A 23,125-nucleotide genomic window follows, 5' to 3' on the forward strand; every position below is an offset into this window, starting at 1 on the left:
TATGTTAAGCCCCAACTTAACTTGAACACAGCTCCCACCAGAGCATTTGGGGGTGTGCAGCGCATGGCTGGTAGGCAATTGGAGAATGCAGGAGGGCCGTGATTGCAGTGTGATGCGTAGCAGGCTACAAGAGTGTCAATAGTATAACAATAGCATTGGAAGGATACTACACAATGGGACTGGATTCTGGCTTGGCTCAGTGGTTTATGATGTCAAGCCATTCCATCACCATGGATGCGCCCAACTTTCCGTAGGTGGCTGTGGCACAAAGACAACCACTCTTCACCCGCTCCACCTGTTCCCTACCTGTGATTTTTCCCTGCTGGGACGACGCTGGCTTGACAGCTGAGGACTGGGGAAAGTAACCTGAAAATCCAAGTTGATTTTAAGAGAGATCCACAGACTTTACATAGTGGTGGGTATCAGTGCTTGCATGTACTTTATCTCCATCATGTATCTGAGACTGCAGGGTTTCTTTCCGGGAAAGAAATTGGGATCTTACCTTACTACCCTGCACCTGACCAGATCCAATGGAGGACAGAGTGCCTATACCTTTAACCATTGCAGAGAAGAGGGATTTTTGAGCAGATGCAGCTCAACATGAAAGGCTTTAAAAAGTTCCACCTGCCAAAATTTCCTCTTCTGTACAAGGTATAGGCACTCTATCCTCCATTGGATCTGGTCATCCTGGTTCAGTCCTAAACTCTGAAAGTTTTTTTTTACATCAGCTTCACCTTTTCCATTCTGCCACCCTCACCCCACCCCAAGTGCAACCAGTTCACCAAAGCTCCTTTTAATAAGAACATCAGAAGAGCCCTGCTGGATCAGGCCAAAGATCCATCTAGTTCAGCTTCCTGTATCTCATAGTGGCCCACCAGATGCTTCAGGGAACATACAAGATAACAAGAGGCTGTTACCTCACAGGGTTGTTGTGAAGACACAACAGGTAGGGGGAATGGGGTGGGGGTGCATGGGCAGATCGGGTTCTGGGAGAGGCAGGATTGGCAGTGGTCTGTCTGTCTGTCACGGTAGTTGCATGAAAACGTCTGAAGACCACTGGCCTAGGCCCCATATGTTGAGGAAGGAGGTTGATCCCAAATCGATTTTCCAACCCAGGCCCCTTGCACATTGGTGCAATATCAAGCCATTAGATATTTGATTTTCTCTGTAAACCGCTTTGTGAATTTTGTTGAAAAGCGGTATATAAATGTTGTTGTTGTTGGTGGTGGTGGTGGTGGTGGTGGAAAGTGAGTCCACTATTATCACTGCCATCTCCCTTCCCCATGACCCCTAACTAAGGTCCAGACGGTCCTCAGTAGTTTGGATGCAACCTCCTCCAGCATTTCCTCAAGGAAATCCTATGCATCCTCATGGCCCTGTACAGGACACAGAACCTCTGTGTAACTTACTGTTCTCTTCCATTTTGCCAGTGCCTGGAAGTCCCCCACTTGGCACAACATGGCACCCAAGAGAGTCAAATCAAGAGAGAAGAAAGCACTGGGCAAAGAGCAAAGCACCATTGGGATACCTCTCACTGACAAGGAGCAGTACCTGCAGAAGGAATATGGCGTCCTGACCGAGCACGTCGACAACTACACACAACGCATGGAGCACTTCCAGGACGCAAATGACTCACTGGACAAGGAAGCCCAAGAGATCCGGGAGAACACCAAAGCCTATCTTGCTTACATAAACAGGCACAACCTCCGATGTCAGAATGCCATCATCACCTTGAATGACCAGAACCGCTCAGACCTGGAACAGGTCCAGAAGCAGAAGCATGAGCTGTTCTCCCAGTACACGGACAAAGAGAAGGAGGTGAAGTGCCAGCTGACGGAGATGGCGATCAAGTACAACCTCATGAACGATGAAATCGACGCACTGCAGCCTTTCAAGGAACTGCAGTCCTCACAACAGACCCGGATCCGGGAGCTGGAAAAGGAGCTGCTGATGGTGAAAATCCAGCACTCGGAACACATGCAGAAGGTCAAGACTCGGTTCCTCCAGCAGAAGACCGAATACGAGTTGGAGTCTCAGGAGAAAGTCGAGGCGCTGGCCAAGAGGGCTGAGAAGGAAGCGGTGCGCAGCCTCATCCAGCACGCCAAGCAGATCAAAGCAGAGAACTGGCAGCTGCGGAGTGAACTGCTGAACCTCATCCAGCGCGCTGAACACCTGAGAGCCCGCATGAATCACCTGCTGGAGCAGAGAGAACAGCTCCTGCGGGAGCTCCAGTATAGTCAAGACCTGGAATGCATGCACCCCTGGCTATCACAAAGGCCAGCTTCATCAGGCCACAGTTTGCGAGACCAGCTTTCGGCCAAGGATAGGCTACACTCCTACCATGTCCTAAGTGTCCTCCCACCCATAGAGCATGTGAGAGTGTCCCAGACAAGTATCCCACAGCCAGCAAAGAGTTTCTCACAAGCAAAGTTGGCCAAGGCCCATAGCGTGGTGCCTCTGGTGCCTTCTGGGGAGGACTCTTCAGCCCTACACACATCGTCACTTAGTGACACACAGTTGGTATGATGTGATTGGCTTCAAGTCAAGGGCCAAGACTGGCTTATCCCCAGCAGGCCACGGCAAAGTGACTCCAGAGGAACTTTCCCAATTCTATGGGAAGTGACATGGCAACTGTCTACAACCACCACCACCCACTAACCAGGATTTTTCTCCGCAGGGAGACTGTGGCCATGAACACATCCTTTTTGAACCTTCCGGAAGTAGTGAAGGGTGGGAACCATTAAACAAAAATTTTAAAGAGAGTGTGTGGAATTATCTTGTGCCACAGGCAGCCAACTTGCCAATCCAACTAGGCGGCGCTGACTGCTGAGTCTGTACATGTAGACGAATAGCATGCCCCCACCATGCATCAAACCCAGCCAATGGTGTAGCTAATGATGGTGTAGCCTAGTGCTGAGCTCAAAATGATGCCCTGGAAGTGACATCACACCTGAGCTTATAAAAAAGTAAAAATGGGGGGAAATTCAACTGCTTTCCCCCCACTTGCTCTGCTACCTCCGCCCTTATTAACACCTTATTGGATCCCTGCTGAATCATGACAACACTTAATTGGCTCTCGGAACAATCAAGCCTCACTGATTAGGTCTGAGTTAAGAAAATCCAGTTTTGGTTACATAATGCAGCTGTGTTTTTAATTTCTGGTTATTTGGCTATAACTTTTGATAGAAGAGAGATATGTTGACATGGTTTATTTCATTTCATTCTGCATTAAATTCTGCATTGAATGGTATATAACATGAATGTATTATTCAAAGATACCAAGATTTTCACAATTTTGGTCACTGGTGTCAAGCTCAGGTGGTTGCCCCCCTAAAGTTTGTTGCCCAGTGCAATTGCTATCCCCTGCACCCCCTTAGCTACACCACTGAGCCACCTGCTAGCATGACTATAAGAGCTGTGAGCTCTTTCTTCATCAATGCAACTGCGGAGCTTCTCACCAATCTTATAAGTGCTCATAGCGACCTCCTAGCAGCGCAATAGCACCAAACTACTAAAGTTAAGCCATTGCAATGGTCTCCACAGGCGATGGCCATGTTTACGGCTGCAGTTGATTTATTTCATGCCAAATAGTGTTCCGGTTGTTCTGCCACAATACTAGGTTTCCATAGAAAGGGATAGAAGCAGTAAAAGACACGGAGCAGCAGAAGAGTAGCATCTAAAACTCTCACTTCAAAGCCTTGACTAGATGCTTACCCCCCCAACACACTCAGGGTTCAGTCCGATTCAGCTTTCCAGTGCTGATGCAGCCATGCCACAATGTGGTGTGCGCTGCATCTTGCAGTGGCGGGGGGGGGGGGGAGAGAGAGAGAGTCATGGAGGCCTCCTCAAGGCAAGGAAACAAACATTCCTTTGCCTCAAGGCTATATTGTAAGAGGCACTTTTTCAAGTGGGTACTCCTCTTTTTAGCAGGGGGAGAGTAACTGGCCCACCTCACCCCAGCAGTGTCTGTTCTAGTGGCTGTCTGCTGGTGTTCTTTTGCATCTTTTTAGATTGTGAGCCCTTTTGGGACAGGGAACCACTAGTTTATTGATTTTTCTCTGTAAACCGCTTTGTGGACTTTAGTTGAAAAGCGTTATATAATTACTGTTAATAATATTGCAGCTGCATTGGTGCTGGAAAGTTGGATAGGATTGGGCCCACACACACCTTTGAGCCCCCAAGACAAGGGGTCAGTGCCATCTGTTTTTAATCTCCCCTCTCTGTCCTAGATACATTCTTGGAAATACTTGTGAATAAATTCACAAATGATTGAGTAGTAAATTTACAATGCAACCTTTTTCATTAAAAGAGAGACACACGTGAGTGAATTGAAGTAGCTATAAGGCTGAATCTACACAATACACACAAAACCATCTCCAAGGTGTAACATAAAGCTGCTAGAAACAGATGTGTATGCAATTATTATTATTATTTTGTTAATGGATGTAACCACTGTTAGGCCAGTAATGTTATTACAAAAAATGGAACAATCTGAATGTGTGCAAAACCATTTCTCCCACTAGATGTCATACTTGAGATGCAATTCCTTAGGAGACTCAACTCATTTTTGTAGATGATGCTAAGAACTACATGCTAGATTGTTGTAGACAAAGGGGGGGAGGGTTTGGGAGCTTAGGGTTCTTGGTTTTCAAACCCTAAAACCCTCAAGGCCCCTTGCCCAGTAGTACTGCCACCACCCTGTATGCCAGTGCCTCGGTCCAGGGACACTGAGACCCTCTAGGGCCGGGGGTGCTCACACTTTTTTGGCTCCAGAGCTACTTTGAAACCCAGCAAGGCCCGGAGATCTACCAGAGTTTTTTTTACAATGTTCGCGCTATCATAACATATAACATTTATGTGTACAATGTATGTTGGTGTACCTTGCATAACCGCATGAGCCAATATTGCACAACACAACATAATTAACTATAAACATTTTTTGTAATTACTTGAGTTTACTTTGATGACTTGCACTGAAGTGAATCAGCCAAGGATGCATAGTCCTGACAGTAGTTGCTGACAGCCAGCCTCAAGCACACTTCCAATTGTTCATCAGTCATGGTGGAACTTGAGTCATTAAGTACTTAAGTCATTGAGTCATTAAGTACTTGGACTTAATGATCTTCATGTAGGAAAAGGCTGACTCACATAAATAAGTGGAGCCCTTCCTGCCTCAGGTGCTCTTATATCCCTGAGGGCCCTATTGCCTTCTAGTGGCTGCAGCTGTGCAGCACACTCTGCTGGATGCCCAGGCCTTACCCGTAAAGGGGCCATGCTGACACCACATCTAACTCCTCACCAGATCTTCCTCGATTCCAATACAAGTGGGGGGGGGGGGGAGCAGATCTCTATACAGACCAGTGCAAAAACAGGGGAAAGGTGTGGGGGAGGGAAGATCTCTATATAGACTTCACAGCAAGACCAGTGCAAAACCCCTTGCACACAGAACCAACAGATGGAAGTTGGGGGGGGGGGCAGATCTCCATACATACCAGTGCAAAAACAGGAAAGGTAAGTCAACCCCAGTAGAGTCAACGGGGCTCACTCCCAGGGATGCATGGACAGGAGAGAAGCCTGCCAGTGGCTCCTCTCCAGGTCTACTCACGAGTCAGCCCCAGTAGAGTCAACGGGGCTCACTCCCAGGGATGCGTGGACAGGAGAGAAGCCTGCGATCGACTCATTTTGCCTCGCAATCTACCGGTGGATCGCGATCGACGTATTGAGCACCCCTGCTCTAGGCTTAATACTATCCTTTGCAGGCACTGAGCTCTTTTTAATTAAAGCCTCAGTCCTCAAGTTACTAGACCTCAACGCGTACTTGGTAGCTTGCTGAATGGCTAGGCAGGATTCTAAACCTTTGTTCCCAACAGACAATGAAACAACTTAGTAAAAGGTATTTTAGTTTATTAAGTACATAAGGTTACACACTCTACAGTAAGGCAGCAAATGCTAGAGGCATAAACATCTAGGAAACATATCAGTAATAAAATAATAAAGCTAGCTGGCTCTCTCTCACCTGGGTCAGTTACTCTTGTAGATCTCTTAGCTCCAGGGCTACCTATGGGGCCAGGTGCCCATGATGGACAATGGAGCTCACACGTGTGCAGGATGTTGCACCCAAAAACTCCATCCAAGAAGGAACCCCCACACATCCCCTGGGCACTCATTTTTATACTTAAGCTAATAGTACTGAGGTGACTTCATACTATTAGACTATCCAATCAGAACCCCTTGAGGAACAGAACCTTCTCAAAGTTGGCCTGGTTGCCAACCCCTCATAGTTTTTACCCCTCCCAAATGAAGATCCAGAGCTGCACTCAATAATCCTTGATAAGGCGCCTCTCTGTCCGCTAAGGTGCTAAACATTCCAATTGGTTGTAATTCTTGTTATCTGTCCCTCCTGGCCAGCAAAGTAGAGACAACACATTCCTTTTGTTTATTTACTCACATTCCTGCAGCTGGGAACTGCTAACAACTTCTCAGTTACACTTTCTTAGTTTGGTTCAGGCTTCTCATGCCAACTTAGGCCTAACATGTACTTATTCATGACATAGATGCACATTCCTGACTCACTGGGAGGTTAAGGCAGTGGGCCAGGAGTGAGTAAGATCAATCAGCAAGTCCCAGGGCAGGCTGTGACCATGATCCAATACTGTATGGCCCTACAGCCACCAAGACTCCTGTTCTGGCAATGGTGGATGCTTTATGGCAGTGCTCTTTAACCCTGGGGTTGTGACCCCAAGCCTTAGTTGCGGGGTTGCGGCAACTTACAGGAATGAAAAAGGTTAAAGACCACTGGACTTGAGCACCACCAGGTAAAGGGGGAGGCATCTGGTACCAGGAGATGGTGACCCAGTCCTGCTCAGGTTCTTAGCAATTGTGCTAAAAATAGCTTTCACTAGTGCTAGGCTTCATGGTAATTTCTTGTGCTCCCTTTAATAAGAATATTTGGTTTCAGTGAACAGTACTGGAAGGGCAGAAAGGTGGCAGGGGTGGGCTGATAGGATCCCAGGAGAGGGGGAGGGATCAACAGTGGGTCCCCAGTCTCATTATTTATTTATTTGGATCTTGACACAAAAAAGGTTGAAGACCATTGCTTTATGGCATAATGAAATGCACTCTGGAAGTGCATGAATCCAAGAGCTTTCTGAGCCATGACACAGGCAGCAGGGAAGAACATGCATATGGCAACAATGATACAAAGGCCTGCCAACTTCATTAAGGGCCCAATCCTAACAAACATTCCCTTACCTTGAGGGGGTCTCTGTGACTGCCACCCAACTGTAGGATGCAGCACATGCCCCATTGGCACAGCTGTGTCAGTGTGGGAAAGTGGGTTAGGATTTGGGCCACAAGTAATCATGTATCTGAATTGCTAAGTGTGAATGGTGCAGAAGGCCCAACACAAACAAAAAAAGGATCCAAGGGGAACAAACCCAGGCAATACCCTTTTGTAATTATGGATGCTTTAATGGCTCATAAATTCACCACTTCGGAGAAAGGTCCTTCTGCACTCATGGCATGTATAAGGTTTTTCCCCGTGTGGATTCTCTGATGGCTTTTAAGTTCATAACGTCGACAGAAAGTCTTTCCACATTCCTGGCATGTATACGGTTTCTCCCCTGTGTGAATTCTCTGATGGCATGTTAGATTGCTCTTTTTATTGAAGCCCTTTCCACATGCATGACATGTATAAGGTTTCTCCCCTGTGTGGCTTCTCTGATGGGTTGTAAGTTCACCGGTCCGACGGAAGCTCCTTCCACACTCCTGGCACGTATAAGGTTTTGCCCCTGTGTGGATCCTCTGATGGGTTGTAAGTCCACCACCGCAAATGAAGCTCTTTCCACACTCGTGGCATTTATAGGGTTTCTCGCCTGTGTGGATTCTCTGGTGCCTCTTAAGGTCAGAATTCTGATGGAAGCTCTTCCCACAATCATGGCATGTATAGAGCTTCTCCTTTATGTGGACTCTTTGATGGCTTGTAAGTCCACTACTCCAACTGCTCTTTCCAGATCCATGGCACGCGTAAGGACTCTCCCGTGTGTGGATTCTCTGATGCCTCCTAAGTTCAGCATTCCGACTGAAACTCTTTCCACACTCATGGCACGCATAGGGTTTTTCCCCTGTGTGTATTTTCTGATGGCATGTTAGATAGCTCTTTAGACCAAAGGTCTTTCCACATTCATGGCATGTATATGGTTTTTCGCTAGAGTGGATCCTCTGATGAGCTGTAAGCTCACCATTTCGAATGAAGCTCTTTCCGCACTCATGGCATGTGTAGGGTTTCTCCCCTGTGTGGGTTCTCCGATGGCATGTTAGATAGCTGTTTTGCTTGAAGCTCTTTCCACACTCTTGACATCTAAATGGTTTCTCCCCTGTGTGAGTTCTTTGATGGCATGCAAGATGGGATCTTTGACTGAACCTCTTTCCACACTCCTGGCATGTATGAGGTTTCTCCTTTGTGTGGGTTGCTTGCTGTGAAGAACAAGTCCGCTGCCTCTCTCTGACAATCCAATTCCACACCAACACTGCTGAAACAAGAGAGAAAGGCAGTCAGGGGCCAAAGGAAGAAATTCCTGTTAGTTGGGGGAAGTCATCAGCAATTTTTTCCCCACTGGCTAAAACTGGGGCACAGAAAAGCCACAGCAACTGTAACTGCAGATGGATATGTAAATAATACAACTTTCATTAATACAATTCTTTAGAGGCAGTAAAGGAATCTCAGAAAAATAAAAAGACAGGAGGCCAAAAAAAGAAACTGAAAACAAAGCAAAGCAGAAGAATGCCTCTAGTTAAGAACAAAAAAATTAAAAAATTAAGGTTTAGAGAAGAGAGGAAGCTATCTTCTACTATGACCTTCTCCAGGAAGAGGTTCAGATGATAAACCAGCCAGATCTGTATCCAGGCTATGGATGTCACCCAGCCATTCCGCCCAGCCACCAACTCTCCCTGGCAACACCCAACAGAGCAGAGGTTCTCACCTGGGTCATCTATCAAATAAGCACAAACGGAATCTCCTTACCTACACAGATCAAATTCTCATAATTGTCCATCATTACTGCTTCATACAGATGCCTTTGGTGTTGATCTAGCAGAGCCCACTCTGCAGTGCTAAAATACACAGCTACCTCTGAGAATGAAATAGGGATCTGCAAGAAAAAGGAGAGTTTCACTAACAACAGGTCACTCCAGGCCATGACGGCAATCAAAAAGTAGATCTTCCAGCAAGAGAGGAAATTCTGCATGGCTCCTGCAGGATGCAAAGAAAGAGGTGGGGAAGGCTGACAGCCTCTTTTCTTTTGCCAACAGGCAGTAATTCCTACGGGAAAGGCCCCTAGGGAAAATTCCATTTGTGTAAGAGCTCAAACTCCTCCCCTGCTCATCTCCATTACCTGGTCTAGAAGAATGGCAGCCATTTTGCTCCTCCACAATAGTTTGGTTCTACTTCTCTACTACCTGTCGGGGAGAGGAAGTGTAGATGGTTTTTAATCAAATATACATGCTTCATATTGGAAGCATCCAATCGTTAGACATCCTAGTTTGAATTCCTTTTCCGCTAATTGCTAGCCTTGGCCTTAAAAGGAGCTTGGACAGATCCATGGAGAAATGTTTCAATGGCTACTAATAATGGCGAGATTTGACTATCTCCAAGTCTAGAGACATCTTGGCTGGGAGGAGCCACTTTGAAACACTCTTCTCACTTTCCTGCATTGAAAACGTTTGTTTAAGGCAGTGGTGTAGCTGGGGAGGTGGAAAGTACTGCAGGCGTCGCAACACGCTGTCTAAGCAGCCCCTCTCACTCACTATCAGAGCCTTTCTGGGCAGTGATGGCAATGCGCAGGTGCTTGTCCTTTGGTCTGGCGAGTGCCTGCCTGTTACCGTGGCAACCCAGAATGGCTCAAATGGCAAGTGGGAGGGGCCGCTTAGACAGTGCCTGCAGTACTTACTGCACTGCTATTATGCTATTGGTTCATATTGGTATCTGGTTATGTTATTAGTTCAAGGGCAGCTCTTTATAGCAGTCTTGGCAAAGAAACAGAAATCTACCTGTATCTACAGATACAGATATCTACCTCCCCCCCCCCCAAAAAAAAAATCCAAAGTTCTGTGTGGAGGAATTTTTACTTTTATTTTTATTTTACATCAAACCAATATGCCCCTGCTGTCTGTACCTGCCATTAAGGATAATGCATGGCAACATTAAAGTTGGTACTGAAACTCTTACAGCACACTCTTATGGATGTCTCCTCAAAAGGAAATCCCATGGGCATTTATATCAGCCCAATCCTGAGCTGCCTGGTGCCAAGAGAAGCAGCGGTGCCAAAATGGCTGCTGCTGCATCCTATGGGTGCCAGGCAGTCACTGGAGTCTCCTTGGGGTAAGGAGACATTCATCCCCTTCCCTCAGGCAAGGCTGCAGGCCCTGCAGTGGCACTACTAAAATCCGTGCCAACTGTTTTGCTGGCGCAGAACTGAGAGGCCCAACATGGGGTTCAGGATACGGTGAAACAGAGTACCGCCCTGTTTTGCCCTCTGTCTTCCCTCAGAGTAAGTCATACCAACAGGGCCTTTGCAGGCAAATGGGGAGTTGGTTCACAGTGCAATCCCATTGTTGCACTGTGCCAGTGCGAAATGTAGTAAAAGTGCCATAAAGCACTTTTACACCAACTTGTGAGCAAGTAGCGCTGGTGGGACAGCCTGCGCCAGCCTGCCAGTGCCGCTTCCAGAGTCTTAGCTGATGGTTGAAGCATGTAAGGAGCCATGTGGCACAGAGGCATGGAGAGGGGGCACTTCTGGACAGGGGAAGGGCAATCAGAACAGGGCGAATCGGGCCCGGGAAGGGGCTTACCAGATCCAAAAAGCTCCATAGGGCAGGCTGGGGCTCAACATGGGATAAGGGAAAATATCCACTTACACCAAGGAAACCTCCAGCTGCCTCCTAACCTGCACTGAATACAGTGTAGACCAGGGGTGCTCACACTTTTTTGGCTCGAGAGCTACTTTGAAACCCAGCAAGGCCCGGAGATCTACCAGGGGGGAAGGAAGTGTCTGACAGACACCCCCTTTAATGTATGGAGCCCCTGCTGGAGTGTAGTCAGTTTCGTCAGTTTTGTTGCTGCATGCCTGAAGAACAGCTAAAGTGTCAGTTTCAGTTTAGTGTCAGCTAAATATGTCAGTTTCGTCTAGTCACTAGACGAAACTGACATATTAACAGTTTGGAGAGACAGGGCTCCGCGATCTACTCATTTTGCCTCACGATCTACCGGTAGATCGCGATCCACCTATTGAGCACCCCTGGTGTAGACCATACAGCCCGGCTGTTCCAGCACAAGTTAGGATTGGGCTGCCCATGTAGGTAGACAATTCTGTCAGACATTATATTTATGCAATCTGCATAAGTAGCTCTTACAGGAAATTCAGGCCTGAACTCTCCTTCACCTCAGAGTAAAACCCTGTGGAAAAGTTCTCCACCATTTAAGCTTCATTTAAGCTCAGCAATAAGCTCCAGACTGGAGATTAAGTGATATATAAATCACTTCAGGCTGAGGTGAATGTCACTGTGGCATGAACGTTATCAAACTAAATTCACACTCTTTTAAAAAAAACACCAGTATTTTCTAACATTAAATATTAAAATGGAACCACAAGTTACATCAACTATAATTGATGGTGATTGCCAATTGATTGGTGCCATTACGACCCAGATATCTCCCAAGGAAAGCACCATTAGGACACTGCCCTCAACAGATCTTAGAAATTACTGTACACTGGAATATAGAGAACGATGCAACGTTTAAGTTGCATAGTCCAACTCTTCCACTCTTTACTCCTCAACAGTAATAAAGGCAAACAATCCCTTCACACATACACTTTTGATCAAGGTATTCTACTGTCTGCTAACCTTGAGCACCCGTCCAATACTTTGGCAGATGGCCCAGAAGCAGCGGCAACCGGTGAGTCTGATTACATTCTGAAGTCTATATATAGAAAAGCCTAAACACCATAAGAAGAACACATCAAACAGCAGAGTACAAGTTACATGTCATAATAGCTTTCAAGCAGCAAATCACACAACGTGGAGAGAAAAATTCCCCCACTAGATGCAATTTTAGTCCATATTCGAAACAGCACCAATCTGAATTCTGTGTTCTGTATGATTAAAGTTGATTCTTAAGTATACAAATCTGTGGTCCAATAACATTTCAAACCAGAGTTTCTCAAGGTTTGTCCTCCCCTGTAGCACTTCACATGGTCCACCTATTCAAAGTACCACCAGAACTGGCAATTGTTAAGGTTATAAGGGTTTTGTATCAATTATGAGAGGATTGGTGTAGGTTCCCAGTCTTGTCCCAATGTGAGCAGGTTGCAAGAAAACACATCAAATACAGCAGAGTACTTTCAGCAGATGTATTGAGCAAGGGATATCCCATTCAGAGTAGTCATTAAACAGTCCAATAGTCAGCACGGAGAGCAGTCAGTTCCAGTATAACAAATCCAAATCAGTTCCAATAATACACAGTCAAAGGTTCAGTCCATAAGTCAGTAATATCATATACATACAGTATCCAGCCTCTTCAGTCACTGGCAACAGTCTAACAGTTACTCCATCAACTCCCCTACTGCTGCCCTGGAAGCTCCATCTGACTAACCTTATATAGTCAGCTCAGCCAATCAGTACTGGCTTGGTCACACCCAGGGTGTGCCTGTCCCAGGTGCTTGCTGATTCTGCTGAATCATCCCTCTACACCTGCTCCCTGAACCAACATATAAGCTGTGGTTCTGCTTCACTCAGAACTCAAGCTGACAGCAATGACATCATTACATCTGGGTTGGGAGGCCGGATGTGATGTGGCAAATACCAGTAAGAGGTTCAGGGTGGACAGGAGGGTTTTTGGGCATGGAAAAGTATGCTTTGGAGCTCTGCCCACCAAGCTGAACCTCCTACTGCCGTTTGTTGTCTCACATTCCTGGTGTCGCTGCCGAGCAGCAGGGGTCCTCAAGTACCACTTGTGGTACCTGTATGCTGGTTGAGAAACAGTTTTAAACCAATCTCATCATGCTGAGCACAGTTACGGGGGGGGGGGGGGATTTTCATTTACATTCAATGCTAGTTTATTTCTTTTCACATTCAAAACCATAAAAGGTGACTGGCTTTAAGGAGAACTGGTGCTAATTTTGAGAATGTTAGAAGTCTTCCTTTCCCAAACAGCAAACATTGTATATAAAAATTGATAATTTTCAAAAACTCCAAGCTTCCTGTGAGGTTAAGTTCTGGTCAAGTTGCACATTGTTGAATTGTGCCTGAGAGCAGAGGATTCTGCTGGTTGGAAGGCTAGGGGACATCCACTAAAACTGGGTGTCGGGAGAGATAGAACAGACAAGCAGAAATATTTCTTTAGTTGGCGTGTAGTCTGTAGAACTCCTTGCCACATGATGTCATGATGGCATCTTGCCTAGATGCCTTGAAAAGGGGACTGGACATATCTCTAGAAGTCAATCACAGGTTACAAGCCACGATGGGGTACGTGCAACCTTCTGGTTTTAAAAGTAGGCTACTTCCAAATGCCAGATGCCAGGAAGTGGCAATAGGATGCAGGTAACCTGTTGTCTTGAATGTTCCCAGAGGCATCTGGTGGGCCACTGTGAGATATAGGAAGCTGAACTAGATCACCCTCTAGCCCAGTGATTTTCATCTCATGGCACACCGACAAGGTACTAAAACTGTCAAGGCACACCATCGGTTTTTGGACAATTGTCAAGGCACACCTTTCTGTTGGTGGGGGACTCATATCCCTAATGGTCCTATTAATAAATGACCCTCCACCAAACTCCCGCGGCACACCTGGAGCCCATTCACGGCACACCAGTGTGCCACAGCACAGTGGTTGAAAATGGCTGCTCTAGCCTGATCCAGTGGGGCTGTTCCTATGTTCATACCCACAGTAGTCCTTTCATTGGAAGTAATATGTGGAGCTCTCATTGGGCAATGAGCATACATAGAAAGTTGTGAAGCAGCCCTCACAATTTGAGAATTTCCCATATAAAAACAGTACTATGCAATCACACAACACCACAACAGGATACTGCAAACCATGGGGAGGTGTTGATTTTGTGCAATATTTCTCTGAAATCTTCTTCCATTGCAAATAACTATTAGTGAACATGTTGGCTAACACTGGGAAGGGGGGTGTCATTTACAATGTTTATTATTTATAGAATTTACATCCTGCAATGAAGGTCATTCAAGGCAGCTCCAACAATAGTTAGAGAAGTGAGAATGAAGGGATTGTATCATGCTTTGCAGAAAATCCCAGCAGTCTAAGACTGCCCTGGTAGTGGAATGGAGGATGATGAGAACAAATGGGCTCATAAAAGCTATTTTAGATTAGCAACTTCTTTTGATGTATCAACAAAGAAATGATACAATGAAATGATACTGCATCAATCAAGCCTATTGAGGTGCAGTTAAATCTCAGGTATAGAGAGGGAAACAGTATCTTTTAAAATAAATAGGAGGTGTTATATTTAAGAACTTAAGAAAACACCTGCTGGATGAGACCAAAAGTCCTTCTAGATCACCATTCTGTTGCCTAAAGTGGTCTATGCAGAAAATGCATACCCTCTCTTGCCATTGCCCCCCTGCAACTGGTATTCAGAGGCATAACGTTCTTCAATAGCCAGGATGGTGTAGTGGTTCTGGTGCTGGACATTCCTGCTCAGCCATGAAGTTTCCTGAGTGACCCAGGGCCAGTCACTATCTCTCAGCCAAACCTACCTTACAGGGTTGTTGTGACAATAAAAAGGAGGAAAGGAACCATGTACACCACCCTGACCTCCTTGGAGGAAAGGCACTATAAAAATGTGCAAAATAAATAAACTATAGAGCTGGTGCACAGCTATCGTGACTAGCAATCATTGATACATCTATCAATGTGTCCATTCCCCTGTTAAAGTCATTCAAAGTAGCAACCATCAACATACCATGTGGCAATGAATTCCACAGGCTAATAATGTGCTGTGTATAGCACGTTTACACAGCCGTAAAGTACTTCTGTATAGAGAAGTAAAGCAGAGCTGACCTAAGCAGGACCAATAGATGGTCGGATTACTATATACGTTGGATAATGTAGAAATAGAATGGGGTGAAACAAAATGTAAATTAAATGAAAGAAAATTAAGACTTAATTTTCAATAAGTTTCAATATGTTAAGCTAGCTCTTATCCAAACCACATCTTTGCACCCAGATACACTTACAAGTCCCGGATCCCAAACATCAGCTTCCCCCAAAGGAAATTCAAAAGCTCTGCTTTGCAGACAGAAGCAGGATGGGAAGGTGCTTTCATTGCTGAAATCCCCCTATCATAGGTTTCCTGTCTCTCTTGGAGTAAGAGCTCTGTCACTTTAACCCCTGGAGAGCTGAAAGAAAGTGCTTCAGCAGTGTGATGTGCAGCTGAATGGTGGTTCTGGAACAGAGTGTCCTCTCCAGTGCGCGAAGCCTGGGTAAAGTAGGTATGGAGGATAGGCTGTTACCCATGCAGCAAATCGCCTCTCTCCACGTCGCTGAAATGGTCCAATGGAAAGGCAGAGGCCAATACGGTTGGTTCCAGCGGCGGTGGCGCAGGAGTTGCCAGAACGTGACTGTGTTCAGCCATGAACTGCCTCAGGGACTCCGGCTCCGGATTTGCCTCAAGGTTGACTCCTGAAGCCTTTTCCATAACTGGATGTAGCCACAAGGCAGTGGAGGTTTGGGATCAGAGTTTTCCTTCTCTCAGATGAGCTGCCTTCCCAGGCTGACGAGTCCCATCTACCCGGTGGCTGTTCAGTCGCCTCTTACGACAAGTACAGCCAAACTGAGGGCCTATTCTTATCCCCAGCCCCCAGGGGAGATGTGCAGCACACTATAAATAAATAGCACGTGGGATGAAGTAGCATGTTGGATCACTGAAGGCAAGACAATTGGGGTGCTGCTGTAACCCCACCACCACAAATCAGTTTGAGAGGATTGCTCAAGTAGAGAGAAATGCTGAGAGCCCAAAATTCCCAGTGCAGTCATTGCAGAAAGAGGTGGTGGCTGCAGCACAGATGCAGACAGAGAGAGAGAGAGAGAGAGAGAGAGAGAGGTGAAGCAGGGCAGCCTTCTAGCCCAGTGGTTCCCAACATTTTTTTCACTTGCGTACCCCTGGGCAGCCCATTTCCATAAACTGTACCCCTTATATTATCCTCGCAAGGCATTCTAATACCAACCCTGCAAGGCATTACTAATACAGACCTGCCTTTTCCTCCCATTATTCCCTTCTTTTTCAAGTAGCCCTAAAGGTCCTGGCAAGTACCCCTGGGAATACAAGCAGGGCTTTTTTTCTAATGGACCGCAGGGGGACGGAGTTCCGGCACCTTTTTGCAGGAGCCCCTCCCCTTTGGAGGCATTCCAGGGGGGAGCAAAATAGAGGCATTCGCTGGGTGGGTGCTGGGGGGTGCAGGATGGGTGGGCGCCTGACCCCTGCCTGACCGCACAATGACCCCCTCCTGCCCCCATCTCCAAGCTCTCGCCTGAGCCCAGCCCGCCTCCCCTCCCCCCACGGTCTGCTTCCCAGAGCAGCTTCCAAGCCGGTGGAGGGCATGGGGGACATGTGCCGACGCCAAGGAGGAGGACAGCCAGCCAGAGAGACAGGCTGTGGCACCCACGGAACGCCTAGGTACTGGCTTGGCAGAGGAGGAGGGAAAGGAAACTGGTTGGTGCAGCCCCGTGCCAATCTGCAGCACAAGCCTAGGCATGTCTACTCAGAAGTATGTCTCATTGTGCTCAATGGGGCTTGCTCCTGGGAAAGGGTGGATAGCCTTGCAGCCTGAGAGCCCAAGCATGTCTACTCAGAAGTAAGTTCCACTGTGTTCAATGGGGCTTACTCCCGGGAAAGTGTCATAGCCTTGCAGCCTGAGTAGACAGGCAGAGGAAGGGCTCTGTGGCTGCAGTCCTCTCCACACTTTCCTGGGAGGAAGCCCCACTACCTCTAGTGGGACTGACTTCTGTGGAGACAGGCACAGGATTGGGCCCTGAGGCTGCCATCCTATCCACAGTAAGCCCATTCATTATAATGGAACTTACTTCTGAGTAGACATGCATAGGATTGGGCTCTTAGGCTGCAATCCTAGGCACTTTCCTGGGAGTAAGCTCCATTGACTAGAACAAGACTTACTTCAGAGTAGACATACCTAGGATTGGGCTCTTAATCCTGGCAGAGATAAATATCTGCACCCATTTTCACATGCTAAGGGCAGGTGAAAAGGGATTCTACATGTGTACAACGTGCTGTCCAGCCTTGCCAGAGATAATAATAATAAACTTTATTTTTATCCCGCCCTTCTCCCCAAAGGGACCCAGGGCGGCCAGAGATCCTCCTCATCCTTCCCCCACAAGCATGCCCTCCGCCAGCCAGCATTTGCAGCTCCTCTCTAGCAATGCACAGCAGCTGCTCAGGGCAGCAGAGAACATACAGTTGCATGCCAAGCGCCTTCCCAAAGACACAGAGTATTCTGATACCTGAATTAAACCATATTTAATCGCTTGTTTGCAAACGTAGCTGTTTCTATGTGCACCTAAGGACCCCTCTCGTGTAAGAATTCTTTTTTTGTTCTTACTCCCACAGTTGCTTAGAGTAATTTTACTACATGGAACTCATGCAAGCCATTTTTCAGAATCCATTCACTGCTTCCTCTCCTCGAAGTAGTGCCACACTACATACTACATGCTACAAGTGCACCTGTACAGTATGTGTAGAAAAAGAAGCTAGGGGGAAGGGGATGTGGAGATTGACAGCCCAATCCTATGCATGTCTACTCAGAAGTAAGTTCATCTTTAGGGTGGAAGCACATAAAAAAATATTTTATTTCTCCAATCAATCAATCAATCAATAAGTTGTGAGTTCCTGCACCTTTTTATTTACAAAAAAAGCACTGAGTACAAGTATCCCAGGTTGGGAACCACTGCTCTAGCCAAGCTTTTTAGCACTGGGACCCACATAAAAAAAAGTTTACTCAAGCCTCTGTGGCTATAAAGGTGATTGGGTAGCAGTGCTACCCCCCCATAGTGTTAAACCCTTGATGCACATAGCCTAATCTACCCTGTCAGTTTTGTGACCCAGGGCCTGGGAGGGGTAAAGGAGGTAATCTGTACCCGGGCCCAGGGTCAGAAAGGAGGCCCAGGAGCCAAAGGAGGGAGCCCAGAAAGTTCCTGGGATCTGACCTGGACTTGCTGATGGGCTCTGCAGCAAGAAGGCTAGTAGACCTGAGCTTCAAAGACTATTGTGGCTGTCAGCACCGTCCCCCTATCCTATTTTGTCCCCTGTTCAGCTGCCCCCATTGCACCCCCCCTTTGGGAAGGGGCCCATAATAAACTTTGTACCCCCTGATAAAATTCCTTTCATAGGCCCTGTTGTGACCCATCAAAAATTGGCTCACAACCCACTGGTGGGGAATATACTCACAGTTTGGGAACCTCTGCTGAGTAGGCAGACCCTCCATTCTGTATGTAGCACTGACCGCTTTCTCTTCATTTCCAGGAATAAGTTTTAGGTTTGCCTGATGCAGAAGGGATAAAGGGTCCAAGTGCTCTTCAGGAGAAGTTCCCTAACTGGCAGAAGGGAGATGGAACAACATAACTTTGGACCTTCAACACCCTCTGAACCCCCAAACATTAAGAAGCTCTTTCAAAGTGTGTGTTGTCAACTCTGCTGAACTATAAAGAGGCTCTGCTTTTCTGATGATGAAATCTACTTTGAGTGTCCAAGCAGGTGTTGCTGTTCTAGGTCTCTTGTTTAACACAGAGGGGGGTGTGTGTGTTTAGCATCTATCTATCTCCTTCCTTCTTATCTATCATCATCATCATCTCCCTTCCTTCCTTCTCATCTAGCTAGCTAGCTATCACTTTCCTTCCTTCTTATCGATCATCATCTTCCTTCCTTCCCATCTATCTATCTATCTATCTATCTATCTATCTATCTATCTATCTATCTATCTATCTATCTATCTATCTATCTATCAGTACCAGTGTGTGTGTAATACATACACAACCCCTCTGTGTTAAACAATGAATATATATTTTATAAAAATGCACACATATATCTCAGTAGCAGTATGTATGGGCACAATCCTAACCAGGCCTACTCAGAAGTCCTATTTTGTTCAATGGGGCTTACTCTCAGGAAAGTGTGGTTAGGACTGCAGCCTGTGTGTGTATAGATATAGATATCTTGTTTCAAACAGGTGTGTGTGTGGTATGTAAGTATGTATCCATCTACCAGTAGCAGTGTTTGTAATACACACCTCTGTGTTAAACGAGATGTGTGTGTGTCACAGTACCAGAATAATACACACACACTGGTACTGACATACATGGTGTGTATATGTACACATGTACCCATGTGCATGTGTGTGTGTCACAGTACCAGAATAATACACACACACTGGTACTGACATACATGGTGTGTATATGTACACATGTACCCATGTGCATGTGTGTGTGTCACAGTACCAGAATAATACACACACACTGGTACTGACATACATGGTGTGTATATGTACACATGTACCCATGTGCATGTGTGTGTGTCACAGTACCAGAATAATACACACACACTGGTACTGACATACATGGTGTGTATATGTACACATGTACATACACATGCATGTATACACATATACATAAGTCTGTGTGTAGACACATGTATGTATGCATGCATGCAGGTAGGTAGCTAGCTAGCTATCTACCAGTAGTAGTGTGTGTGTACTCTATACACGCACTGGTACTGATGTATGTATATCAGTGCATACATATGCATATGATACACAGAGAGAGAGAGAGGTGCGTACACGTGCGCGTGCTGGTGCGCACACGGGGGAGAGCCGAGCCACCACCGGCTGCTGTCTCGCGCGTCTGCGGAGCGCCCCTGAGTCTGCTGAGGGAGGCGCCTGGCGGGGGCGGGCGGAGCGCGCGTGCGCGGCGCCGCCCGGGAAGCCGTTGCCTGGACGGCGGGGCCGCGAGGCTCCACCCCCCGCAGGGCGCTCGCCCACCGGTCCTTCCAGCTGAGCGCGGGCTGCCCCCCAGGATGAAGAAGCTGCTCGGGTTCGCGAGGAGGAGGAGGAAGGAGCCCCCGCCCGCCGCCGCCCCCCCCGCCGGCGGCGCCTACGACGTGCGCAGCAGGGACCTGCCCAAGCCGCACCGCGCGGCCGCCGCGGGGGACCTGGACGCGCTGCGCCGCCTCGCCCGCAAGCACGACCTCGGCCAGCTCGACGCCGCCAGCAGGTGGGCGGCCCGGCCTTCCCCTCCCCGCCCGGGGCTCTGTGTACACGCGTGTCTGGGCACGTGGGAGCGCCCGTCTCTCTCTCTCTGCGCACACACGTGTGTGTGTCCTTCTGCATGGGTGTTTCTGTGTGAACAGACATGCGTGTGTATCTGTGTCTGCCTGTGTATGTATATATACACGTGTGTGTCTCTTTGTACATGTCTGTCTATATGTATGTATATGAGCATGTATGTATGTGTGTACTATATGTAATGTGTTCAAATTTTTGCACATATGTGTATGTAACGTGTCTGAATTATCTAGCTATTCTGTGTGTGTATGTACGTATGTAAATGGGTGTGTGTGTAATGTGTCTGAACGTACATATATATACAGATACACACATATGTATATATGCCTGCATATATACACACACAGTGTGTGTGTGTGTGTATAAGTATATATCTGTGCATGTATATGTGTATATATGTGTTGTGTCTGAATGTTTCCACTGTCTGTCTGTCTGTCATGTGTGTGTGCTACTCTCTATTACTGCTGTAGCTCTGCCTTCCTGCTGCTTTTCTCCTCCCAACTCTTAAAAGAGCAACCCTGATATTTTGGCTGGACCTGCATGGGCTTCTTTCTCCTCCCAACCCCCCTCCCCACTTCAATATTGCGCGTGATGGTTGGGTGATTCTTGAACATATGAAAAGCACGGAAACTTCTCTGCGTGTAAACATCACTCAAACATAAGTTCTGGTGCTTCATAGAATCGTACACTTGGAAGGGACCCACAGAGTCATCCTAGTCCAATCTCCTTCCTGTAGCAGGAAATTGTCCTCGACTAGTGGTTCTCACGCATTTAGTATCGGGACCCACTTTTTATCTGTCAGGACCCACCAGAAGTGATGTCATGACTGGAAGTGACGTCATCAAGCAGGAAATTTTTAACAATCCTAGGCTGCAATCCTTCCCACGCTTACCCAGGAGTAAGTCCCATTGACTGTCATTGTTAAAAGAATATACATAGTAGCTTGTTGAAACTACAGGTCTGTAACATTTCCCCAAATGCAGCCACATACCAGGGTAGCCTCAAGTCTAATATATTAAAAATATTGAAATGAATGGGGACCCACCTGAAATTGGCTTGCGACTCACCTGATGGGTCACAACCCACAGTTTGAGAAACACTGGATTAGATAGTAATTCTGAACTCATGGTCATCAGCAAACCACTATAGATAACTGTGCTTGTATTAAATGCGTTTAAAATAGCTGCCTTAAAAATCTTGCAAGATTACGATACGCTGCAGTTAGCAATTTTAGGTTATGCCAAAACTCACATTTTTCTGACATAAAACAGCATTTACTCCCCAGAATGGGGAAAATGAAAAAGATGCTTCTCAAATTCCATATGTTGATGAACTCAGGCAGCACTCCTCTCCACACTTAGGGCCCAGTCCTATCCAACTTTCCAACACCGGTGCAACTACAATGCAGCCCCAACATAAGGGAACAAATGTTCCCATACCTTGAGAAGGCCTCTGTGACTGTCGCCCCACCACAGGATGCAGTGCATGCCCCATTGGCACAGCTGCACTGGCACTGGAAAATTGAATAGGATTGGGCTCTCACTTGGCAGTAAGCCCCATTAAACACAGAATGAGTTACAGTACTTATGAGTAAACATGCAAAGGATCAGGCTACACACAGCATCTTGGGATTCTTTTCTGTTGTAAAACATTGTGGTTAATTTTGAGAAATGTTTGTCCTTTAGTTTTCCCATTTTGTTTTGAGAAACAAAGAAATGCAACAATGATTGAAAAATAGCTGTGGATAATTATTTGTCTATTCCTGGTAATCAGTCCAGAGAGGTGAAGTGGAGAAAAGGGCTGGAGTTGACAGAATTAGTAATAAAAGCTGACAAATTGGAGCCAGGTAACCCTTAGAAAACACCAACATTATTCAGATTTTTTGTTGATTGAGTGCAATGGTATACTTTCCAGAACACCTTTACATCTTGCCTGCGCCAACGGATGGACAGATGTTGTTGCTTTCTTGGTAGACAACAGATGCAAACTAAATATCTGTGATAATGACAACAGGTCTCCGCTAATGAAGGTATGTATGACGCTTAATACAGTACTACAAATCTACTAAAAGTGCATCACATTCTAGAGCAGCAGTTTTCAACCTTTTCATCTCACAGCACACTGACAAGGAGGTAAAATTATCAAGGCGCACCTCTTTTTCTGACAGTTGACAAGGCACATCATGCTGCTGGTCGGAAGTTCACATCCCCAATGGCCCTACAAATAAATGACCCTCCCCCAAACTTCTGCGGCATACCTGTGGACAGTTTGCAGCACACAAATGTGCTGTGGCACACTGGTTGAAAATTGCTGTCCTAGATGCAAGTAGCAATTTTTTATCGCTTCTTTATTAACGACAGCCATCAGTATAATAAATATTACTGATTATAACCAAAAAAGATTGAAAAAGAAATTTTTAATTCAGATGTTAAATATTGCTAAATGTTAAATATTGGCCTATATTGAGTTAATTTGTGGATCTAATGCCTTTTCTTGAAATGTTATAGGCTGTACAATGCCAACAGGAATCATGTGCAATTTACCTGCTAGAACATGGAGCAGACCCTAATCTTGTGGATGCAAACGGTAATACTGCCCTCCACCTTGCTGCCTCTACTTCTTGCATATCTATAGCACAACAACTGCTTGAACATGATGCCCGTATTGATGCACAAAATAAGGTAAACTACCATTATTTTGATTCATATAAATGGGTCATTTCTCTGCTTTTTTAAAGTATCAGAACAGGTTATTGACA

The 23,125-nt window shown here is 46.4% G+C and overlaps 1 protein-coding gene and 1 pseudogene across 1 annotated transcript; one reads left to right on the plus strand and one right to left on the minus strand.

The window, feature by feature from the left end:
• LOC136657068 (zinc finger protein 420-like) overlaps positions 1-23,125 on the minus strand; it is a 657,687-nt pseudogene that overhangs the window by 570,788 nt on the left and 63,774 nt on the right.
• LOC136657014 (coiled-coil domain-containing protein 166-like) lies at positions 1,459-2,526 on the plus strand. The gene has a single exon (XM_066633578.1). It carries the CDS (start codon positions 1,459-1,461, stop codon positions 2,524-2,526), a length of 1,068 nt encoding a protein of 355 aa, XP_066489675.1.

This window comes from Tiliqua scincoides, chromosome 7 (genome assembly GCF_035046505.1).
Source record: "Tiliqua scincoides isolate rTilSci1 chromosome 7, rTilSci1.hap2, whole genome shotgun sequence".
Taxonomy (NCBI): Eukaryota; Metazoa; Chordata; class Lepidosauria; order Squamata; family Scincidae; genus Tiliqua; species Tiliqua scincoides.